General features: G+C 46.3%; 1 protein-coding gene across 1 annotated transcript; it reads left to right on the top strand.

Annotated features, from left to right (window-relative positions):
* The first annotated feature begins 3433 nt into the window (after positions 1 to 3433).
* On the top strand, positions 3434 to 15766 carry PRXL2B (peroxiredoxin like 2B). The gene is made up of 7 exons (XM_035120873.2): positions 3434 to 3567; positions 8140 to 8344; positions 9555 to 9606; positions 10953 to 11016; positions 11674 to 11749; positions 13721 to 13839; positions 15571 to 15766. Exons 1-7 carry the CDS (start codon positions 3508 to 3510, stop codon positions 15595 to 15597), a joined length of 603 nt encoding a protein of 200 aa, XP_034976764.2. The 5' UTR covers positions 3434 to 3507; the 3' UTR covers positions 15598 to 15766.
* Positions 15767 to 16028: the final 262 nt, after the last annotated feature.

Genomic DNA, 16028 nt, shown 5'->3' with positions numbered 1-16028 from the left:
TCAAAGAAGTCTCATGCCTTTGGGATGGGCCTAAGGCAAAGCACTTCTGGGTGGACTTTGCCCTTTCCTGGAAGCACAGTGGCTGCAAAGATCCTGACAACAGATCAAAGTGCCTTCTAAAGGGTCCTTCCCATCTTCCCATCCATAATGCTTCAACTGCCACTTGTTAATGATCAACCATACTTCTCAACATTGGAATGATGAGTAAAGACTTTGAAATGCGAATTATTGCTGATACATATGAGCCTAGGGGTATAAGTTCTGTGACATAAATTGTACAGGGTTTGGTTCCTTCCATTAGCACCTCCCTCACTAAGCACCAGGAAAGCTCCTTAAGAATGGCGACACCATAATAATAATGTTGGCAAGATTTTGCAAGGGAAAGCACACTCCTTTGAAGTCTTTTTGAAATGTGATGATTGCTGCAAACACGCCATGCATATACAGTAGTGCCTCGGAAGACTAAAGTAATTCGTTCCGCGAGTCGCTTCGTCCTGCGATAATTTCATCTTGCGAAGCACGGTTTGCTGCAGCAAAAAACAAAAAACAAACAAACAAAAACCGCCAAAAAACTTCGTCTTGTGAGTCACCAAAATCATCGCAAAACGCTTTTGTCTTGCGAGTTTTTCATTGCGCGAGGCATTCGTCTTGTGAGGTACCACTGCAAAACACTTTTCTCCCTGCCCCAAGATGCCTGGGACACTGCACAGTAGACCTGCAACTTACGTACATTTAACTTGTGCACATTCAGTTTTATGCACTTGGAAATGAATTGAAATGAAATGGGGTTGGAAATGGGGTGGGCACCCGGGGAAAAAACTTTGGCAATCCCTCCTGCCATTGAACCCAATGCAATTTGACTATACACAATTATGACTTTTTCAGCTATTCCCAGAATGTAATCACTGTGTAAGTTGTGGGTCTACTGTGGTTAAGGGTACTGGAAATTATAGATCCATGAGGATAAACTATAGTTCCTATGATTACTGGGGAGGGGCAAATGTGTTTTAAATATGGTTTAGATGTATGTTGCGTGCACAGTCTGTGTCTTTACTTATTAAAACTACCATTATTGTGACTTTTTTGCCTGTTTTTTGCTTTTATACCATTTCTTCTTATTTTGTAAAAAAATATATTGTAATTTGAAGTAAATTAGTCTTTTTTTAAAGAAAAAACAACTACTACAACTTGATTCACATTTTCTGTGTGGTTACGATACCTCTGGGAAAGACAGCTTCATGTTCTTTTAATGGTAATCTTGAGTATTCTGTTTGCCCAGATTCCTATTTAGCTACCAGGATGAGAACACTTGGGTTGTATCCAATGTTAGACCTACTCAGAGTAAAGCCATTGTCAGTAATGAAGAGACTGAGTTGGAGACAGGGATGGGGGAGAAATTCAATTCATTTACATGTAAAGCCAATTCTATCAAATTTGCACATTCCAAAACATGACGAGAACCTTTGAAATTTCCACGTATCTGAATTTTGCAAAGCAGTTCTCCAGCCAAGCAATGTTTACAAGAATGTATACATCAGAGGAAAGTGTGCGGAAAAAATAACCTATTAGTGAAAGTAACATACTAAAATGCATTATATTAGGAGCAATTGCTAGCAAAAATATCTGCCTTAGTCAAAACTATGTACGAAAATGAGTTTATTAAGAGAATTGTAGAGTCAGAGGAGTCCTCAAAGGTGTAGTCCAGGCAGAGTTTGACCCAGGCAGAATAGAGTGGAAGAAACTTGCACTGAAATGCTGATGAGTTTTCAGGAGGATATTAAAAACCAATCAACCACAAATTGCTGCAGAAATGTGGAGAACTGAATTTAAGATTGGAAAAATGGGATAACCCTGGCTAAGTAACTGAGTAACTGACCTCCTCCCTCCTGGGGGCTGTCATACATAGGTACCTGCTAAAGTCGAAGCTGTTGCCAGGCAACAGAGGTTCCTACTGAGCATCTGGCAGATCATTGTGCTTTATTGCTCCCCATAAACTAAAATAGACCAGAAAAAGCACCTTTTAAATAACCTTCCTCAGGCATATTACAGCACTGTTCCCCTTGACCTAACACACACACACACACACACACACACACACACAGTTCCTGCCAAGACACCATGGGAATTGACAGTGTCCTGTTATTGGTGCTGCTGGTGAGTGCTAGCTGGTTAGCATTGACCCACAACAGGGCCTTCCTGGCAGTGGCTCCCCATTTGTGGAATACCCTCCCTGCTGAGGTGCGCCTGTCACCCACATTATTAACTTTCAGGAGGAACTGAGTTACTAACCAGGCCTGTCACACACACACAATCCCAGAGAAAAGAGCAGCAGCCCAGTGGCTCCATCTTCAGCATCTACAAGATGGGCTGGCAGAGAACCCTGTCTGAAACTCTGCTGCCAGTGAGTGCCAATGGTCTGACTCAACATACAGCACTAAACTGTGTCCCTAATAACATTCCCCTTTACCCAGCCATTTGATGACTGTATCTAAAGGATTGCACCTCCTCTATGAGGGAACCCAGGTGGTGCTGTGGGTTAAACCACTGAGCCTAGGGCTTGCTGATCAGAAGGTCGGCGGTTCGAATCCCTGTGACGGGGTGAGCTCCCGTTGCTTGGTCCCAGCTCCTGCCAACCTAGCAGTTCGAAAGCACATCAAAATGCAAGTAGATAAATAGGAACCGCTACAGCGGGAAGGTAAACGGCGTTTCCATGTGCTGCTCTGGTTTGCCAGAAGCGGCTTTGTCATGCTGGCCACATGACCTGGAAGCTATACGCCGGCTCCCTCGGCCAATAATGCGAGATGAGCGCGCAACCCCAGAGTCGGTCACGACTGGACCTAATGGTCAGGGGTCCCTTTACCTTTACCTCCTCTATGACTGTGTGCCCCAGCTTCTGGACTTCTACCCAGAAGTCGCCACCACTGCCACTGTTGTTGGGCACACCCACCCCATGTCATTAAAGTTCCTGGGTGGTTTTAAAGCAAAGTTTGCTGTTGTGTATGGTTGAGATTCCTGCATTGCAGGCAGTTACCGGTAAACTATGACCCTCAGAATCCCTTCTAAGTCTATGGTTCTATGCTTCTACATTACTTTCCCCAGAAAACCCTGGGAACTGTAGTTTGATAAGGGTGCTGGGAATTGTAGTTCTGCAAGGGACTTAGACTACAGTTCCCAGCACCTCAGAATAGCACGTCCTGTTATTTGCCCTGCTAACGCGCTTCTGCCCCTGCTCAGCTTTCAACATGCAGCTAGCACAGCACTTTCTGCCGCCACCAGATGCTTCTTAATACAGTATCTACATGTTCCTCTTCGTGGGTGAAGATATCGCCTCCCCCTGCCTGGAGCTGCTGGTTGGCTCCGCCCAGGTTATGCATATGCATAAGGAGTCCTGGAGGAGGGAGGCTTGTAGAAGCCAGGGGGCGTGGCTTTTCTATCAGCTGACGCAGAGCCCATAAAGGGAAAGGGAGCGCGAGACAGGGAGAAGGGTGCAGTTTAAGAAGAGCAGAGATGGCGGTGGATTTAGCCAAAGTGGGAGCCAACACGCTGAAGCATGCAGTCAGTGGGGAGGTGAGACCCTTTACATAAGACGGCGGGGCCGCCGGGCGTGTGTGTTACGATTTTGTAATTCCGCAGCTGCATAGCAAGCGGTGAGATCTGGCGAGTCTCTTGAAATTCTCAGCTACCTGCATGGAAATCGTTGTGGTTTTGTAACTGCCTACAGTAGATATTCCAAAAGCTCTTTGCATAGAAAGCTGCCTTACGCTCAGCCAGCCTGTTCGCCCCTCAAGTGTCCTGGGAGAAACGCTGTCGTCGTCTCTTCTGCTGCTGCTTGATCCTTTTTAACGAGAGGTCCTGGGGGGTTGAACCCAGAACCTTTGCATGCAAAAGGCATGAGCTCTGCCGCTGAACTCTGGTTTAACTAGCTAACCTACTGAGCTATTCGTTTCCAACTTCCAATCTAAGAGGTTGTTGTGCGTTGTCTTTGGGCGTCTTCAGCGCAGAACTGACATGCTCTTTGCTTTAAGGGGGCGGGGAGCAGTGATGGAAGCGGATCGTGGAGAGGGTTTGAAGCAGGTCCACTCTGCAGGGGGTGGCTTAATTTTGTTGCTTTCTGATATTTCCTCCAGAAGAGGAAAGGAGGCTGTGATAGCTTGCGAGAACTGGAAACATATATATATATATATTCTAGTCAGGTTTGCGTTGTACGGTATCTGCAGGTTAGCTAGCTGTTCTGGAATGAGATGACATCTTTTATTTTATTTTTAGCAAACTAGCTATTCCTCATTATTCTGCACTCTGGCGGGTTGTGTGGTCTGACTCACCAACAGTCCTAAGGGCCAATTAGTTTTATTCCCATATTTCAGAAACTTCTGTGGTGAGTGATTGTAGGGCTGAGAGAAGCTTGCCATGTAATGGGTGAGATCTGAACTCTGAGCTTTGTGAATGATAGTTCTAAAACAACGTGTTGTGTTCGGTTAATAATGCAACCCTATCTGTCTTGATTCAGGATTATGCCCTGCTAGTTAAGTGGGGTTTACTTTTAGATAAGTGTGTTTAGGATTGCTCTAGGGGCCATAGAGAAGGAATAGAGACTGAGATAACTTTAATTCACAGTATCGCGCTGGTATAAGCTTATGCTATACTGAGTTTGACCCCTGCTGGAAACTTCATTATTTCAGCAAGCTTATTTGTTGTGAAAGTTTTACAGATTTTATCTGTATTTTAATTATTCTATTAGTTTGGTTTTTTAAAAAATATTTTTTACAGTATTGAAATTTCAAACTATAACAACAAAATTTCCACAAATCTTGAACAATTCATATATCCATATTTCTCCCCTCCCCCCTCTTTGGCTTCCCCCATATTTCTGTATTGATTTATTAAACAAATTATATACCCTGCTGGTTTTACCTCTAATATAGTTGTGAAAGTTTAGTCAAAACCTGCCAATGGGTCCAAATGTTTATACTGTCTTTTTATATAGTTTATAAATGGTTCCCACTCCTTTTTGAAATCGATATTGTCTCTCTCATGTATCCTCTCTGTCAGCTTAGCCAGTTCCACGTAGTCCATAAGCTTGGCTTGCTATTCTTCCTTGTTGGCATTTTCTCTATTTTCCATACTTGTGGTAATAAAATTCTTGCTGCTGTTGTTGCATACATAAACAATCTCCAGTTTCCCTCTCTTATATCATGATCTAAAATTCTGAGCAGGAAAGATTCTGGTTTTTTAACAAAGGTTTTTTTCAACATTTTTTCCAATTCATTATATATCATTTCCCAATATTCTTTAACCTTCTTGCATTCCCACCATACATGAAAAATGTACCATCTAAATCATCAGCAAAGGCTTTCAGCTTGAATTCATTTCCCCCCGTTTTTATCCCTTTGATCTATGTGGTATATATAAAAACTGGACAGAACGCAGCCAAAATTGGCAAAACTATTTAAAAACCACACACAAATATAATTGTGGAGAGAAACACCAAATTACTGAAGAAAGTATATAACATTTTGTTATATAGAGAGACTTTAGATGAGATGGTAAAATTGGCACAAATAAAATGGTCTCAGGATGTTGGGCATGACTAAGCCCTTCTGGCGAAACCAGAGCAGCGCACGGAAACGCTGGCTGGTTGTTGTTGTTTTGCCAAGCCATTATTCCTGCCCTATACCTATACCTATAGGGATGCGGATGGTGCTGTGGTCTAAACCACTGAGCCTAGGGCTTGCCGATCGGAAGGTCGGCAGTTCGAATCCCCACGATGGGGTGAGCTCCCATTGCTCGGTCCCAGCTCCTGCCAACCTAGCAGTTCGAAAGCATGTCAAGTGCAAATAGATAAATAGGTACAGCTCCGGCAGGAAGGTAAACAGCGTTTCCGTGCGCTGCTCTGGCTTCACCAGAAGCGGCTTAGTCATGCTGGCCACATGACCCAGAAAAACTGTCTGCGGACAAACGCCTGCTCCCTCGGCCAGTAAAGCGAAATGAGCACCGCAATCCCAGAGTCATTCGCAACTGGACTTAACTGTCAGAGGTCCTTTACCTTTTTATACCTGACATGCCAGGTGCAGAGCTGATGAAGATGGGACTCGACTGAAAGAGACACGCAGGCACCATCTACCAGCTGATTGGCACCTGGGCAAAGCCCTGCATATGCCAAGACCTGTGCATTCCTCAGCCTGGCCTTCCTTGGTCACCACTAAATAAAACATTGCATGTGAAATCCATCTGGGGACACTCCTGCCTGTTACATCAGAGTTTTGTAGGACTGGTCCTGTGAATCATGCTTTGACCATCTGCCAGGCTGTTGCTTGAGCTGCCGTTGTCAGGATTTAACAGTTCGTCAACACAGCATCCCAGCAATTACCTTCCCACTCTTTCAGTCTAAAGCTTGGGCTACCTTTCAAAACGACGATACTGCAAGCCTGATTCTGCTCTGTCCTGACCACTGGGGGCCAACGTTGACAGGCGGCAGGGAGAACCCACATGTCACCCACCTGATGTTGTGGGGACCCCAGGCGATGATGGGCAGGTGGCTTGTCCTGCCCACCTGTCAAAGTCCTTGTTGCACCCCTTTCCATGCTGTGACACTACCTATGTCACAGATGGTGTCCAAGTGGGGAACCCTTTCCCCTCCAAATTTCGGACTACATTTGCCATCATCCCTGACCATTGGCAAGGCCGTCTCTAGGCCCGGGCTGGGTGGTGCAAGGCGCCAGGACGCCTGGCCACCAGGGGCGCGGAAGGGGCGCCAAACGGCTGGTGTCTGGGAGCAGCTGCTGCCGGCGCTCCCCCACCCCCCACGGTGGCAGTAGTGCGCAGCCATTGAGCTTCCTCCATGAAGCAGAATCAGCGAGACTCCTGCCTAGAGTGGCACCACGTGCCTGCTGCCACTCTAGGCAGGAGTCTCGCTGATTCTGCTTCATGGAGGAAGCTCAATGGCCGCGCGCTACCGTCGCGTCCCAGAGCGGCTGCTGGAGGGAGGCGCCAAGGAGGGGCCGGTCCAGGGCGGGAGGCCGAGCGGCCCCCTCTGCGGGAGGTGGGCTCTGCGCCCAGGCTAGCCCTGTGCAAGGTGGTGCGCGACGTCCAGGCTCCGCCATCCTCCATCTCTGCTCCTCAGCCGCGCGCTACTGCCGCCGTGGGGTGGGGCGCCGGAGGATTCTTGAACCACGGCGCTGGATACCCTTAAGACGTTACTGACCATTGGCCATGCTTGCTGGGGCTGATGGGAGCTGTAGTCCAACAATATTTGGAGAGCCAAAGGTTCTGCATATAAACCTTAGTTTAAGCGGCACCTTCCACATGAAGCCTTTGGTTTTTTCCTCTTTAATTGTGAGGCTGAGGCTCAACAGCTTGGTACATGCTTTGGATGCAGAAGGTACTAGGTTCATTCCCTGGAATCAGTCCATGCTGATCTGCTGTCTTGTCAGTGAGTAGACAACATGGAGCAAGAGAGGCAAAGTGGGTCCCTGCACAAGGCAGCTCCCTATGTACCTTCAGGCCAAGGGTTCCAGGGAAAGAATATCTGCTTTGCATGTAAGGTTCAGTGCTGGGAGCTCCAGGTAGGACTGGGATAGACTAAAAGCAGGCATCCCCAAACTTCGGCCCTCCAGATGTTTTGGACTACAATTCCCATCTTCCCTGACCAATGGTCCTGTTAGCTAGGGATCATGGGAGTTGTAGGCCAAAACATCTGGAGGGCCGCAGTTTGGGGATGCCTGGACTAAAGCTCTGAAGAGCCACAGCTAGTCAACGTAGGCCAACCATGATGCTCTTCAGATGTTACTGGACTCCAACTCTCATCATCCTCAGCAAGAATGGCCAATGGACAGGATGATGGGAGTTGTAGTTCAGAAACTACTAGAGGGCCAGGATGATGGGATTTGTAGTCCAGAAACTTCTGGAGTAAGCCAGAATCAACAATACTGTGTTAGATGGACTTGGTAGAAGACATCTCCCTACATTTCTCAGGTGTCTGAGAAATCTGGCTCTGCAAAAAAATAAGGATCAAGCCTCTGTTATGCCCACTTTATTATATTATCCAATAGCTCTCTTGCTGGGCATTCAAGCCTCATCATGTTCCACAAGAAGGAATCTTGTGTGGGCAGCAACTCTTATGATCTTGTCTGGTTTTTCCAGGTGGTGGAGCTGAGGAGCATTTGGAGGGACTGTCCTTGCGTAGTGCTGTTCTTGCGCCGCCTCGGGTGCCAGGTGTGCCGCTGGATTGCCAAGGAAACCAGCAAGCTGAGAGAGGTGCTGGAGAGTAACGGTGTCCGCTTAATAGGTGTTGCGCCAGAAAGCCTGGGCCTGCAGGAGTTTCTGGAGGGAAATTACTTTGCGGGAGGTAGGTCTTGGATCATAGGAGCCCCATGAAGGAAGGGGGAGAGAGACCTTTTGTGGGGTGCTGTTTGATAGCCGAGCACAAGGTGTCTCCTTTGTTTGGAGATGTGTGGAAGCAGATTGGTACAACCAATCAGGAATGCTGCAAGCAAAGGTTGGATGGCTAGCCAATTGAGGATGTTGTCAGCAGAGGTTGGCTGGCTAGGCAGTCAGGGATGCTGTGGCAGCAGATATCCTTTCCATCTCGATTACATAAGCTTCTACTAACTCACCACTCATATAGGGAAGGCTTGGCTTACAACCCACCAAGCTAACTGCCGGCCACCCCTGCCCACCTCAGCTCAAAGCAAGAATGCAGAAGTCTGACTGTCAAGCCAATCATCCTCTGTGTGAGCAGTATCTGCCTTGCTAGACCTGTGCAAGGATGCTGGAAACCTCCACCCCACATTAAAATTATATGGAGCAGTTTTGTGTGTTTTTAGTCTTAACTTATGTGTAAGAATGGTGCCCTTTGGATCTTGTTGGAACTCCAGCTCCCATCAGCCTCTCTGAACTGGGGATGGTGGGAGTTGGAGTCCAACAATATCTGGGAAGGTTCATCTTGGGTGAAATCGTGTTGACTTCGTATTTCTTGAAAGGTGGATGCCGTCATGACTCTCTCCTGTCTTTTGAGACAAAGAAGCCTAAGGTATAAACTGAGCCCAACAGATGCAGTGGCTTGCATCCAGCTAAGCTTAACTTGAAATCAATAGACCTAAGTTGTTTATTTTTATTTAAAGCATTTATGCCTCATTCTTCAGCTGAAAAAGAGTGCCAGGGGGGGCTTACGTACTGCCGGTAAAACAAAACAGCCCTTGCCTACAGGCTTACAATCTGAAAAAAATGACAGAAAAGGAGAAGGGGACAGGGAGGGAAGAGGAAACAAAAAAAAACCCCAGGTACCAGTTCTTAAATAGTAGCTCTTGTAATGAGCAGCTGGCATAGAAACAGTTCAGGGGATAGGAGATGACTGATGGAACTGGACTTTCAGGAAAGCAGATAGAATGGACCTGTTTATTATCTCTTTCCCACTGAGGCAGCCTGGCAGCAGTTAGTCATCTCCATTAATTCCAATGGGTCTACCCTGAGTAGGAGTAACATTGGATGCTCCTCCAGGCTTTTAGGTGGCAGGAAATGTTAGTATTTGTATTGAGTAACTTCTAGTTTTCTTTCAGAACTCTATCTGGATGAAACCAAACAGTGCTACCAAGATCTCGGGTTCAAAAGGTTTGTTGCATTTTTAGCATGTGTGTTGTGGACTTGGAAAGTCCCATTGAGCATTATTGTTCTTATTAGTTACCCACCGTGAGGTCCCAGGGCAGGTTACGACATTAAAACACAACATTGAAAACAGTTTCAAACATCTTACAATCACTAAAATAAGGTGGGTCATAAGAATCGAGCATTTGCCTCCCTATTAACTACTATGCTTTGGATCATGGCCATAGTGCCATAGAATCATAGAATTGTAGAGTTCAAAGGGACCCTGAGGATCATCTAGCCCAACCCCCTGCAATGCAGGAATATGCAGCTGTCCCACACGGGGATTGAACCTGTGACCTTGAGATTCTGCACAGTTTAACCTCGGCAAGGGTCTGTGGCTCTTCTCCTTGCCCCTCAGGTAACTCAGGCCATTTCTGTGAAATGTGAGCTTTGGGGTTTTAAAAAGGTGTCTGGCTCTTTCCTCCTTGATGATGTAAGGCATCTTTTTTCAGACTGAGGGCCACATTTCCTTCTGGGCAACCTTCCAGGGACCGTGCACCAGTGGTGGGAGGGGCCAGAGGCAAAAGTGGGTGGAGCTACTCATGCAAAGGTTAGCACTCTATGCATACTTACACTGCATACTCAGTCCTTCACCCACGCAAGAATATTCTGCACTTTTTTCTTTCTTTTTTTCTGTGGCGTCTACCTCCCCTCTCCCCACAAACATGTTGGAATAATGCTAGGTCCAGAGCGTTGTGGAGGTTGCAAAATAGTAGCCATGCTCTCAACACAGTTTCTGCACTTGCAACAGCACCAGAAAATAAAACTGTCCTTACCACTGCTAATGGCGAGCCCCACCCCGAGAAACCTAGATATCATCTCCTCCTTCTGGAGACATTTGGCAAAATGCCACCCCTTCTCAATTTCTCCAGCCGCTGAACCAGGTAGAGAATTTCAGGATGCCATTCGCACAAACCTCCATACCAAAAGCTGGGGCATGTGGTCTTAAGAACACCGGATGTGACCTTAGACAGAGTCAGACCATTGGTCCATCTAGCTCAAAACTGTCTATGCCAGTGTTTCTCAAACTTGGGTCTCCAGCTGTTGCTGGACTACAACTCCCATCATCCCTGACCGCTGGTCCTGCTAGCTAGGGATGATGGGTGTTGTAGTTCAACAACAGCTGGAGACCCAAGTTTGAGAAACACTGGTCTACACTGACTCTACAGCACTGCAGACAGAGGGCGTTCCCAGCCCTATCTAGAGATTCTTAGGATTGAACCTGGGACCTTCTGCCTACAAAGCCACCACTCTTGAAAATAACGTTCCACCTGTGTCCCTAATGTTTTGATTTGCCTTCCTCCTCTTAGGTACAATGCCTTAAGTATAGTCCCTGCAGCTCTGGGGAAGCCTGTCCGACAGGTCATCACAAAGGTCAGTTGGTGAAGACTGTTGCTAACAGAGGAACAGTTTGACATCCCTGGGGGTTGTTAGTTACATTGGATGATGCCCTACATGAAATTGAAGGACCGCGGTCCGCCTAGCCTGCATTCTTTGCACTAGCTGCGGTGAATTTGTGGTCCCCTCCAGACAGCTCTCAAGGAGGATACAAAGCAGGGTGGGTCTAGGGTGTAGCTTGGGAAAGCCCCAGGGGCCTGATGGAAAGGCCATGAGGGCCAGATTGGACTCCTGGGCTTGAGGCTTGGCATCCCTGTTCAAAGCCTTATTGGCAATTCCCAAAACACCAAGTCCAAGTGTGTGTGTCACTTTTCTGATTTGCTGTGCTGGCAAAACGTATGTTTAAGGATTTCGGGGTGGGGAACAAGCTGCTTCTTCCCATTGTGAGCCCCCTTCAAACATTGCATTTAAATGGTCTCCAAAAAGCACTGGAAAATGTTCCAGCTGAAACTTCTGCCCCAGCATTTGGCCTCGCCGTTGAGCTAGGGACCCACCAGAAATCTGAAGGGTTGTCCTTAGACTTGGCCTCTAGCGGCACTTGGAGGATGCTGGGTAACTTCTGAAAAAGCCTCTTTAATGGGTGGGGATTGGGGCCTGGGCTTTGATCTTCTTTTCCTCCCCACCCCCCTGCAGGCAAATGCCGCTGGTATTCAAGGCAACTTTTCTGGAGATCTTCTGCAGAGTGGTGGGACGCTGATAGTTGGCCAAGGTAAGGGGGCAACCTTCCACGGCCCTGGCTCAATTTCTGTTAATGGGGATTGGTTTTTTGAACACTGCAAAGACAACATAAACTGCTTAGAAAATGTATAACATTAGCTTGTTTTGGGGAAGTGATTTAGCTCGGTGGTAGAACATCTGATTTGCATGCAAAAGGTTTAAGGTTCAATCTCCAATGCCTGCACGTAGGGCTGGGAGAATAATTTTGCCTGAAACTCTGGAGAGCTGCTGCTAGGGAAAAGTTGTGGAGAGTAGATATTAAATTTAATAATAACAAGAACAATAAGTTATTACTTCTACCCAGCCTATCTGGCTGGGTTTTCCCAGCCACTCTGGGCAGTTTCCAACAGGAGATTAAAAATACATTAAAACATCAGTCATTAAAAAACTTCAGATGTCTTCTAAACGTCAGATAGTAGTTTATTCCTTTGACATTTGGTGGGAGGGCATTCCACAGGGCGGGAGCCACTACTGAGAAGGCCCTCTTCCTGGTTCCCTGTAACTTGGCTTCTTGCAGTGAGGGAACCGCCAGAAGGCCCTCGGCATGGGACCTCAGTGTACGGGTAGAATGATGGGGGTGGAGACGCTCCTTCAGGTATACTGGACTGAGGCCGTTTAGGGCTTTAAAGGTCAGCACCAACACTTTGAATTGTGCTCGGAAACATATTGGGAGCCAATGTAGGTCTTTCAAGACCAGTGTTATGTGGCCTCGGCGGCTGCTCCCAATCACCAGTCTAGCCTGTTACATGTTAAAGGAAAACTATTGGGAAATGATATACAGATGGTATTTAACAACTAATAAACTGGCCAAGATGTACAAGACTGTATCAAGTAAATGTTGGAAATGCAGAAGTCTGAAGGGCCATTTTTTCATATATGGTGGAGTTGTAAAAAAGCAACAGGCTTTTGGGAAGTGATACATGATGAATTGAAAAAGATGGTTAAAATAGTCACCCTCCAAAAAAGCCTGAAACATTTCTTTTGGGAATAATGGCGTGGGGCTCAAAAAAGTTGGTCTAAAGTTGTTTATGTATGCTGCTACCACGGCGAGAATTCCGTTTGTGCAGAAATGAAAGAAGTTCCAACGAAGGAGTGGGACTCTAAAACTATTGGACTATATGGAGATGGCAAAAATAAGACAAAAAAAGACGAAATGTTTGTGGAAGAGTTGAGACCCTTTTCGGACATTATAGTCAAACGAAATTGTAGGCAGGACTGGAAATGTAAGCAAAGGAATGAGAATGATAAAGGAATGTGATGTAGGATATATGTTATAGAAATAAGTATTACATTTGAGGCAGCAGATAAAGGATTTGAACAGAAACATCATGGAAATAAGGATGGGAGGTCAAAATGTGAATGTATTGAAACTGAATAGATTTTTTAAAAATTGCATGAAAATCGATAAAAAATTATGGGAGAGCTACTGCCACCCACACTAGACAAGTCTTAGCTTCTTTAATAAATAAATTTGGCTGAGGAGTGGCTGAGGAAACCCAGCCAGATGGGCGGGGTATAACTCATAAATTTATTTATTATTATTATTTATTATTATTATTATTATTATTAGTTATACCCCGCCCATCTGGCTGGGTTTCCTCAGCCACTCTGGGCGGCTTACAAAAGATTAAAATACAATAATTCATCAAATATTAAAATCTTCCCTAAACAGGGCTGCCTTCAGATGTCTTCTAAAAGTCAGATAGTTGTTCATTTCTTTTACATCTGATGGGAGGGCACCAGTTTCTAGAGTTGTTCCTCTATTGAATAGCTGGCATAGTTCGGGGGCAGGAGGTGCCTGATGGAGGTGGGTCAAATGCAGAAACAGGACTCTCTCCCAGCCCTACTTGGAGATGCCAGGAATTGAACCTGGGACCTTCTACATGCAAAGCAGGGGCTGAGACACAGCGTTCCACAGCTAGTACCTGGTTACCTCTTATCTATCTTTCCCCTCTCATTCCAGGAGGGGAGAATCTGCTTTTGTATTCTGCGCAGGAGTCCCCTGGTGACTACCTTCCCTTGGAGTCTATCGTCGCTGCCCTTGGGATCTCTGCAAATGTAGAAGAGGGAGCAAAGCCTCAGGTGAGAAGCTGTCTGTCTTAGAGATCATCCTTGGTTCCTACCCTTCTTCCAAAGACTTTGGGGACAGCATATGAAACCAGTAGTCCAGAGGTGGAGCCAATTGAGGCCCTCTGCACCTCTTCCCCTGGCCTCTGCCCCCCCCCCCATTACCAGCCTTTCTGTACTCTCTCCTTTAGAGTGTATATGCCTGGCAGAAAGGTTTCTCAAACTATGCTCCTGCCTCTGGTCCCACCCACCATGAGCTTGTTGCCCTGGAAAGGTTGCCCACACAGGATTGTGGCCCTTGGACTGGGAAAAGGTAACCCTATGTATCTTGTGGCAGAGAGTCCCGTAGTTTAACTACGTGCTGTGTGAAAGAAGTACATCCGTTTGTCCTGAACTGGCACTTCGTCATACAAATTTACAGGACGGATGCATTTGGAGTACTGTGTACAGTTCTGGTTGACTCACCTCAGAAAGGATACTGCAGGGCTGGGAAATGTTCAAAAGAAAGGGCCACCGAGCTGATCAAGCGGATGGGGTAAATCCCCTGTGAGGAAAAGCTAGAACAGTATAGGCTTCTTAGGTTAGGGAAAAGTCGAATTTGAGGCAATGTGATCATGAAATCATAGGGACCAGAAGAGGCATCTAGTCCAACCCCATGCAATGCAGGAATATTTTGTCCAATGTGGGACTCGAACCCACAACCCTAAGATTAAGAGTCCTATGCTCTGCTGATTTGAGCTGCCCAGGAGTGTTTTAAAATGATGCGAGGTGTAGGCAGGGAAGACTTCCCAGGGTGAGAGGCTGTGAGAAGAAAGGAAAACTCCCAGGTGAGAGCTGGGAGGGTCCACCATTTTCTGGTTGAGACAAGGGTTAAGAGCTACCTTTGAGAGAGGGCTCTGCATTTGCTTTGTCTTTCTCTGGTTTTGTTTTTATTTAGATATGTTTATTTTATTGTCTGGCCCTTCCATCAGATGCCAAGGAAATAATTGTGTAGAGTAAGTGCAAAACAGTTCCCCCCTCCTCCCTCTCCCATAACATTAGAACTAATGGACATTCAATGAAGTTGAAAGATTCAGACAGAAGAAATTACTTCTTCACACAGTGCCTGGTTAAACTATGGAACTCACTCCCACAAGGTGTAGTGATGATTGCCAACTTGGACAGCTTTAAGATGACAAGGGGACAAATCGTTGGAGAATAAGGTTACTAGCCACAAGGACTACATGCTATCTCCTCTGTCAGAGCCAGTAAAGCTCTTAATACCACTTGCTATGAAGGAGGACAGAAGGGGAGCGTGCTGTTATCCTTGGGTTCTGCTGGCAGGCTTTCCTTCCCACGGGATGCTGGACTGGCTGAGCCCATTGGTCTGATCCAATTGCAAAGTTCTTACATTTGTACCCCATCCCTGCGACAGAAAGTACTGAGCTAGTAGGCCCGTGGCCCCATCTTGGTATAAGGCAACTTCCTATACTCCCCTGTAAATGGAGGCTTCTTGAATCTGATGACGACTCTAGCAAATGTGCAATTGAAAACTTAGGCTCTTCAAAATTAGGTGGTGAAACCCTGTGATGACTTAATGCAGGTCACAGAACAATTTTTAGCGAAGTTGAGACAGAAAAACAGATGGCGTTTTAAATCTGAAGATGCTAAATATACCAGGCATTGCACAGGGGTGGGAGAAGGAAGGGGGCTGAGTATTTCTTTTGCAATAAACAATTGGGCAAAGTCCCTTTCTCTGTTCTGCAGTGCACCAGCGAGGCGTGTAGCAGATGAAGAAGAAAGCGACCAAACTGCTAAGAGCCTCTTGTTCTCCTCCCCGTCTCGCCTTTTCACATTTTAAATGAAGACCAAGCTGTTTGTCATAGTAGGGTGGTGATGTTCTGTCCCGTTTTGTAAATCTGCCCGACGAAGAATGAATAAACTTGTTACCAATTGGTTACCATGCTACTGGTGTTAATCAGCTGCTTTCAGGTGCAGGGGAGCACCATGTCCTGTGATGTGCACTTGATGTGGAGCTTCCAATTTGACTGTCTTTTTCGGGGACAATTGGTGGACTTGTGCAACATGGCACCCCACCACTGCTCCTGAGAGATCTTGCTTCTCTAAGGGAACACACATGCAAATCCGTTCCTGGTTCTTTGTTCTCTCTGTCCTCCCACACCTGCCCCACATTTTCTGTGCATCCGAATTTAGAAAAGAAACAA

This window comes from Zootoca vivipara, chromosome 6 (genome assembly GCF_963506605.1).
Source record: "Zootoca vivipara chromosome 6, rZooViv1.1, whole genome shotgun sequence".
NCBI lineage: Eukaryota > Metazoa > Chordata > Lepidosauria > Squamata > Lacertidae > Zootoca > Zootoca vivipara.
The sequence above is the reverse complement of the archived record's forward strand: the minus strand, read 5'-3'. Positions and strand labels throughout refer to the sequence as shown.

Coding starts and splice junctions, on each gene's coding strand:
- PRXL2B (XM_035120873.2), top strand. CDS start 3,508: ATGGCGGTGGATTTAGCCAAAGTGGGAGCCAACACGCTGAAGCATGCA. Junction 3,568..8,139: donor AGCATGCAGTCAGTGGGGAG/GTGAGACCCTTT, acceptor TGGTTTTTCCAG/GTGGTGGAGCTGAGGAGCAT. Junction 8,345..9,554: donor GGGAAATTACTTTGCGGGAG/GTAGGTCTTGGA, acceptor GTTTTCTTTCAG/AACTCTATCTGGATGAAACC.